The 9,036-nt window shown below is 37.9% G+C and overlaps 1 protein-coding gene across 1 annotated transcript in view; it reads left to right on the top strand.

Moving 5' to 3' along the window:
- The window catches only part of POLA1 (DNA polymerase alpha 1, catalytic subunit), a 183,382-nt gene extending 175,684 nt beyond the window's left edge, over positions 1-7,698 (top strand). The window contains exon 37 of the mRNA XM_079972198.1: positions 6,503-7,698. Coding sequence (XP_079828324.1) covers positions 6,503-6,666 — 164 coding nt within the window. The 3' untranslated portion in view covers positions 6,667-7,698. The remainder of the gene's footprint in view (positions 1-6,502) is intronic.
- The last annotated feature ends 1,338 nt before the right edge of the window (positions 7,699-9,036 follow it).

Here is a 9,036-nt window from a genome sequence, read left to right as displayed (position 1 = left end):
CACCTCTAGACAGAGACAATTATGACTGACTGTATAACATCTGACAGAACCAATTATGACTGACTGTTGTTTGCTACCTTTGCAAAGAAATAAATGAAACACAGATATTTAGAACAGACTGCTGCCTGTGTGCCTGTGCTTGCTATAATTAAAATACAATAACCAGTAGGTGAAGTAAAAATATGGTTCCTAATGGTTTCTAATTTAGCATATTCTTTAAGTCTTCAAATAAAACTGTTAGCATGAGAACTAAATATGAATGATGAACTGGGTTCTTAAGACACAAGTGTAGTAGTATATGTTAAGTATGTATGTGTGTGCATGTCAAGCTATTTGAAACTGAATATATGTGCAATATATTTTTGTGCATGCACACACAACATACACACTGAACATTAATAAAAGCTAAGCTGTTTGACACAATAATTGAGTGGGTTTGCTGATTAATAATAATATTATGAAAAACCCTGGTTGTCCATTCAGTTATATGTAAAATATAAAAGCCTTCCATATAAATGAAAGCAATTAAAAATACTTGGTTTCTACTTTCAGCTTATGTGGGCACCATTTATTGAAAGGAAAATTATATAATTCAGATATTTTGAAACAAGATTGAACGATCACAATCATAATAGCTTCAGCCATCAAACTAAGTCAATCAGTGTTTCATCTCAGTTACCAGAAAAGGGCCATTTTCCAATTAAGTTTAAAGATTTGTTGATGCTGTCTGAATTTTATTTCGTTTATTTCATTAAAATCCTAGTAATATTTACGGTCTTTATTTTATACGTATTAAAAATTGTTTTGGTCTACATTGTGTTCATTTTGTATTGATATTGTGAAAGAGGTATTTGGGTTTTCCCACCCCCTCCCTAATATAAATATAGAAAGTCTGTGAGAGCTATGGTTTCAGCTGCTATAAAACCATATTCCATACATATATTTAAATGTTCCACATGCCACTTCAGTCATATTACAACTTTGTTCTCAGAAAGGATTAACTGCTCTATTGATTAAAGTCTCATTTAGGAAGAAAAAGTGAGCTTTTATATGCATCTCCAAGTTGGATGGTATGGTAACCTGAAAGTATTGACTGGCTGTGTGATATACAGCGGTCACAATTGTCTTTTACTAAGAAGAGCACAGAGTGATGCTGGTTGTCATTCTTACTCTGCTGTGTGGCAGCGCAAATAGTCCCCTTTCTAACCAACCTGGTGGGAAAAGTCAATATCCCATCAGCAGAGGAGGTAAACACATCAGGAGCTGTGTCCTCTCTCATCTTCCCTCCTCTATATTACTACAGTTCTTTAAATCTATTCTCCCCAGTCATCGGATGCACTTCTGTCATTCAAATGCATAGTACTGCTATACTGCAGATATAGCTGTGGTCTGAATTTAATACTGTACTGTAGATCCTCTTTGTTGTTTTATATTTCAGAATAAAACATCCCCTCATTGATTTCACATAGTTCCTTATTTTTCTACCATTAGCACACTTCATTAGATTTCTTTCTTTTTAATTTTGACTCTCGGTAGCAGTATTATTTTTAAATGTTTGTAAGAGGGGGTTACCTTGGACATCTTAGCTAAGTTCCCTGCACAAGACTTTTTCAAACCCCTTCCCTTTTTTTTTGGCAGCAGCTCCCCATGTGTGCTAAGATGACCACCCAAAGGTTAGAGCTCTCCAGAGTAATTTTATTACGTTCAAGGGACTGTCACTGCTGGAGGAGGGGACCTGGCAACACAGCCTCTGTGCGTGTAGCACTTTGCACACATTCATATAACTCTCTGTATACAAGCCGTTGCTTAATTTCCTTCCTTTTATATTTTACTTCTGTTTGGATTGCATCATTGATGTTTAAATATAGTGAACAAAACTGAGCAGCTCCTGTAGCGATAACCAGAAACGCTTTTTAATTGTGTCTCCCAGTGTAAATTTGATGATGATGTGATGATTTGATACAGTGCCTAAGAAGAAAGCACTGTACAAAGATAAAACAGACAAAGCCCTTCTCACGGGCTTACAATCTAATTAAGATAGCATAAAAAGGGGGGTGGAAGGAAAAAACGAAGGAGATAACTAACATATCTAATATGAGTAAATGTGTATATTTAGATGCAGTTCACAAAATCCATGCTGTATAAAATATGGCAAAGCCAATGAAGAGAAAATGTTGCTTGATATTGTCAAACAGAATAGAAACACAGAGGTAGAGCGTAGAAAACAGTAGAGGGGAAACCCTGCAATCCAAAGCAGGTTTATTCAGAAATAAGTCCATACTAAGTTTCCTTAGGATTGCAGTTGTAGGGTTGTATTCACTGCTAGTCCTCCTCAGAGTAGACCCCCTGAAGTTAATACACATGACTGACTTAGGTTCATTCATTTATGTGGGTCTTATTTTGAGCAGACCTGTGTTGGATACAACTCTTAGTCTGCAGTTGTGTACACTCGTACCTGGACTATGGGACTAAAAATGGTTTGAACAATATCATATTGTTTGCACAGTAACACATTACAGCGGTACCTCGGGTTACAGATGCTTCAGGTTACAGACTCCGCTAACCCAGAAATAGTACCTTGGGTTAAGAACTTTGCTTCAGGATGAGAACAGAAATCGTGCTCCGGTGGCACAGCAGCAGCAAGAGGCCCCATTAGCTAAAGTGGTGCTTCACGTTAAGAACAGTTTCAGGTTAAGAACGGACCTCCAGAACGAATTAAGTATGTAACCCGAGGTACCACTGTATTCCAAATGCAACAGACTGCTTCTGGACAGTTCTACCCCCATTTTGAAATTTGATGTTGCAACACCATTACAATATAGTGACATATATAGTGGCCTTCATTTTGTTAAACACTAGATGTTAAAATTTTGATCCTCGGCATATTTCAGCAATTAAAGAATATCCTGATGTATTGGATATTCAACCATTCTGGTCTTCCAATTTGTACAGGGTATTTAATGATAGCAGATCTCTTAATGTTTTGGGATAATGGCTTAATGGCAGAATGAGAAGAAGAGCCTGCTGGATCAGGCCAATGACCATTCTCTTTGGTGCCAGTAAACGGGCTAATATCTCCTCATGCAGAGCTGTATGGACACATCAGAGGAACACTAGATTCATATCTCAGTGATAGGTGCAAAGACGTTTACCAACAAAATAGAAGCAGTCAGTTAGCAGAAAATGAGAGTATGCTGTCTGAAGAACAAAACCCTCTTCAGACCTTATTTTGCAGTGAGAAAGAACTAAGACTGAGTACATGGCATTCTCAAGCTCCAGGATTTGGGACTCCCATATCTGCGATGGGCACTGCCCATTTCGTGGAGAATTGGAGTGGGGTAGAGTCAGGTTCAAATCCCTACTTAGCCATGAAGTTAACAGGGGGCCCTAGCTCAGTTACTCATTTTCAAGCTAACTATTCTCACAGGACTGCTAAGAAAAAAGGGAAGCAGAAAGCTGTCCACATTACCCTGAGAGCGAGAGTGGGATAAAACATAAAGAAATATATGTAAGACCGCTTTTAAGTTTTCAGTAAAACCTTGAATTAAGATTAAGAATTGCCCACCAAAAAGGATTTTAAAATGTTAGAATTTATTTTAAGATTTTCTGACTTCCTAGTATAATATGCATTATTAAAGTTAAAAGCGTTTGGGAACTTGGTGCAAAACACAAGCAGCCATTTTAACCAGAGCTGGGTGAGGGTTTTGGTAGCAGTATCGCTAGCTTCTGGCCCATTTCCAGGCCCAATTCAAAGTACTGGTCATCACCATTTAGGCCCAAAATGACTTGGGACTAGGATAGTTGAGGACCATATCCCATATAAGTCGGCCTGTTCACTCAGTGTCAGAGGGCCTTATGTGTGTTCAGACAGTGGCCTCTTATCCCCTGCTTAATGGCATTTAAATACCAAGTGAACATTTATTTGTTCCAGCTGCTCTTTCAGTTGACTAGCCTGTGACTTATTTATTTATTCATTTCATAAAATTTATACACTGCTGGATTACCAAAAGGAATTTACAAAAATACTTCTTATCCCCTTGGCTTTTTGATTAGGTTGGATCCAAACACGCCCTCCTGAAGACTACTGTGCTACCTACCACACTGTTCCAGAGGGTGCCTCAACCCATTTTCAGGGATCACACAGGGCTGTAGGGGGAAAGGGAGAGCTCAGATCGGAGAGCATCTCATTCTATGGCCAGAACTCCACTGATGGAATTCTGGATTCAGTCCTTTATCTTGCCTGTTTTGCACTTTTAATATTGAAGGATAGTTTACAGAGTAGATTCTACTAGTAAGGGCAGAGGGACAGTTTGAAGGTAGCCCCACATACGGCCTATTATAATAATCCAGCCTTATATGACTGTGACCAGGTGCTGCTCCAAGAATGAAGTACAGCCTAAGCTATGCAAAAGCACTCCTGACTCCATGCTGAGATTCTAAGTACAAAGCAAGATCTAAGAGGACTCTCAAACTATGTACCTACACACTTAACATGCATTATCTCGCTAATCCTCTTAACACCCTTTAAAAAGGGCCAGTATTATCGCTCCCATATTGCAGATGGCAAATTTGGCCTCTGACAATAGTGGTTTGGCTAAGACCAACTACTGACTTTAGCAAAGGTGATATTTCAACTGAAGGCTTTCTTGTTCAGTGGTTATATATATATTATTCAATATTATGCTGTGCTAGCTTATCAGTGAGTGATCTATTTATCACGCATCTCACTTTCTTTCTTTCAGTAAAATACAATGTCTAGTCATATGATCCTTTTCCTACTTTTTAAATTGCTTATTTCTCCATTTTACACCTTCAGTAAAACAGCAGAAACATTCAAATTGGAATCAGTCCCATCTGTTCAGTAGGACACAAACTAGATGTTCACTACCAAGCAATTGGTGGTGATGTTGTTTTCCTCTTATAGGCTCCTATGTCTTGGAACTATTCAGTCCCTTGAAATATCCCAGCACAAAAGTAACCTGCAGTCCTCAGGCGCTTAAACTCACTATACTCAATATGTGTGCACTTTTTCTGAGTTATTAGTGGGGAAAACATGATGAAATGCTGAAGTTTGAATCACTGAATCTTTGGGGAAATGAGCCTAGCTTAGTGGTAGAACAAACATATATGCCTTTGCATGCAGAAGGTTCCATGTTCAGTATCTGGCATCTCCAGTTAGATGGACCAGGTAGCAGGTGATGCGAAATGCTTCTATATGAGAACCTAGAGAGCTGCTTGCAGAGTGCATTGTATTAGCTAGAAGGATAAACAGTGTGACCTGTGTTTCTTCCCTTTGGCATTCTTATTTTTTAACTTGTTTTTTTAAGATAGCCAGGGAAGCAAACAAGGCTCCCTGGAAATCTAAACAAAACACGGAACATGTTTGCTATTCCACTGCACTTGCACAGTCTTTAAAGTATACACACAACACCTACAGTGGGCAGGGGAGTATCTGCAAGTATCTTTTCAAGTGTAAATACACAAGTACATTAAGAAATGCATCAAGATAATTTCATATGTTCTGATTCAAGCCTCTCACTTAAAATGGACTTGTAAAATAAAAAAAAGTTGAAGTTTGAGATATGGGAAGAATATCTTAATAGTTTCTGGGAATACAGTGGTACCTTGGGTTACATACGCTTCAGGTTACAGACTCCGCTAACTCATAAATAGTGCTTCAGGTTAAGAATTTTGCTTCAGGATGAGAACAGAAATCGTGCTCTGATGGTACAGCGGCAGCAGGAGGCCCCATTAGCTAAAGTGGTGCTTCAAGTTAAGAACAGTTTCAGGTTAAGTACGGACCTCCAGAACGAATTAAGTACTTAACCTCGGTTAACCCGAGGTACCACTGTACCTTTTTGCAGTAACGTCCGCATGCTTTGCAATAAGCGTGTAAAGGCAAATTCCCAGTATCCTGCATTATTGCAAATATTTTCAGTAATCCGATCAATGAAGAGGGTTCAGTACATAGAAAGCAGATTGCCAGGCAACCATGCCATTAAGCAGCATTCTGCTTTTTTAAAAAAATTAAACTCTTTAAAGAGAAGCTACTATCTGTTGGTTCTGGTAAACTGTTCCCTCGTCCTCTTTCTCTTTCCCCTCCCACCCCCATTTATTCAGCATTAATGGACAAACAGTGTTTCCTGACATTTACTGACAGAAGGTGTAGCACCAATTCAGTTGGGGCATGACAGGTGGGTTGACTAATTCCCTGATGAGCTGGATTCAGTCTCTTTGTAAGTAACAAGTCTGACACTCTCCTAAACATGCTGACCAATGTACTTTTTTAAAAAAAGAAAAGAAAAAAAAGGTAAGCATCAGAGGAAGAGGAAGCTCAGTAAAAAAGCATGTTGAATAGAAGTCTGGGAAATTTAGGTTTTGAGAGTTGGTAACCCTATACCAGAGTGTGTTTTAAAAGGCCAGAGAGTCCTGGGATTAGTGGCTATAAAATGATGAGTTCCTTTTTCTGATCTTTCAGTTTGTTATTTCTCTCTCCCAACAGGTTGTGTGAATAGCAACAGGCTGGAAGAAACCAAGGAAAACTACAAAAAACTGAAGAGCACAGTAGACAAATGGTTGTCAGTGAGCAGCTACTCTGAAGTGAACCTCGGCAAACTCTTTCAGACATTCAATATAGTAAAATCTGTGGGAGATCCCAGTATTTAAGCACTGTGTGTGGGTAGAATGGAACAAAAGGCTTTTGTGGACTCTTTTGTAGGCAAATATCTTCCTTGTTTTCATTTCTAGTTTTCCACCTATAGATACACACTAGTGTTGTTGTATCTTGTTTAAAAACACACAAGTATACGTCAAATATTGGCTTTATTCGATGGTAAAAAATATTAAAATGTCATGTTAAAAGTTAGTATATATACTAAACACCTGTACCACTTACTTTTCAATAAATATCTATTTGTTGTATATCTGGACCTAGAAGGGAAGAAAGGGGTGGAGAAATAGCTTCTTTAATTGAATAATTCCCAGTGAGAGTTGCTGGAATGTAAGTGATCCTAGACTTTGCTCCAGGGTAGTTAGTAGAGGTGCTTTCAGGAAAAGAGGTTAGTGGAGGTCTCAGTAGGAGCACTAATGTTTTCTCTTTTCACAATTTATCTACTTCATGATCATATACACAGCAGTTAAAAACAATGCTAAAGCCAAATTCTTCCCATTAATACTTGATTCTAATGTGATATTTATTTTTGAACCTATATTTGAGGGAATTGTTCCGCAAAACAGTATTCATTCAAACAATAAATATTGTGCTGTAAAGACGCAGAGTAACCACATGGAAATGAATGCTAAAGCACCAATTGACTTTTGTACAGGGCAAGGAGACTGTATGTATGCAGCAGATTCTTCATACCACACACACATATCTAAACATTACACTTTGGTTCCTTTGGGTTCAGCAGAATAAACATCAGTGCTTGCTGTGGCGAGAAAATGGAAACAAGACATAAAAATGGAACTCACTTCAGCCAACAAATAAAAGTAATTTCTATATTGTATAAAGCAAATAAAGCCAAGGCAAAGTTTTTAGAGAGATTTAACAATGGTGTCTAATCTGTTTACCTCCCGTAAAATAATGAACAGAAAGGTTAATGTCATTTATTGGTGCATGCTAAAGTATTTCTAAATGTGTGTGTAAAGTTTTATACTGTTGAAAGGAAAATAATAAAGTTTTCTAATGTAAGAAAATTGCAGTGGTATGCGACAACATATCAGTGAGGTATCACAGTGATATCAATTTACACTACACATTTTGTTGCTTCATCTTTAAATTATTTACTTCAGGGGTGGGGGAATACACTTTTGGTGACATTGCTACTACAGCCTTTTTCAATTGTGTTTACTTGCTCTTTGACAAACAGCAAAAATTTTAAGATACTTCCCCAATGCTTTTATGAAATAAGGCAATTTAATCCTGAATGTAATCCAATACCTCCTAGTTAATAGAATAAAACATCTCTCTTCCTTTAAATTGGGGACATAGAATCTGCTTCGTAACTGTGGCCAGCATTCTAGTACAAAGCAACCTAATGAGCACATTGAATGAAATGCAAGCTCTGGGAGTTCCAAACCAGTCTCAACTTGGAGGTGGTGAAATTTGCGGTGGGAGCCAGGAGCACATATCTTCTGGCAGAATGCAAACTTAATATATTGACATAAAAACCTTTGGTCATCATCAACATACAGACACAGTGGCACATTTCAGGGATTTAAGAATATCCCTCTCATACTGTTAAATAGCCTTGGACTGATTGTGAAGCAAATTTTAACCTATATCCCCATGTTGAGTGGGGCTGACACAAATAAACAGACTTGGGCAGGCATGTCACATCTAATTCAGCTGTTAATAGTTTATGTATCTGGTTCATTCAGAAATCAGTTATTGTGTGCTCTTAACTATACCTGCTTCAAGTACCACTTGTGGAAACGAGCCTGCAGAACTGCCCTGCCTGCAAAGGCTTCTATATTTTGGTAGAGAAGACCCACATGCATAAGAAAGGCATATGCGTGTCTGACCTTTCCACTGAAGTGAATGGAGAAACCCTCTTGAAAATGAGTTCCTATATGCAAAAGAGCCAAATATTCCATTTTTAGTCTTACCCCCAACATGCCTATTGGATAGTCATGCTTGGTTACTTCCATTCACATCATACAGGTAGTCCTATTGCAATAACCTAGCCTATGTGCCATCATTTCTAATGGAGTGAGAAAAAGGCAATGGGTGATGCTCACTTTACATATAGTCAAGAACAGACCCATTAAATCAACGGGCATATAAGTTAATTATCTCCACTGAGTTCAATGGGTCTAATGAGAAATGTTGGCTAATGCCATATATATTTAAAAGCATTACACATGTATTGTGTTTTCCGTTTTCCAGCAAAATAAATGTACTTGTAAAATATGAAATGAAATAGGCATGTCTTAATGATCAAAATGAAAAATAACTTATTTGTATACAGATACACATTTTAGAGCTATTTCCAGCAAGACTTGTCTTTTCACAAACTTTCCAATTATCACATA

The sequence above is a fragment of the Podarcis cretensis genome (genome assembly GCF_951804945.1).
Source record: "Podarcis cretensis genome assembly, chromosome: 4".
NCBI lineage: Eukaryota > Metazoa > Chordata > Lepidosauria > Squamata > Lacertidae > Podarcis > Podarcis cretensis.
This window is presented reverse-complemented; position numbering and strand designations above follow the sequence as displayed.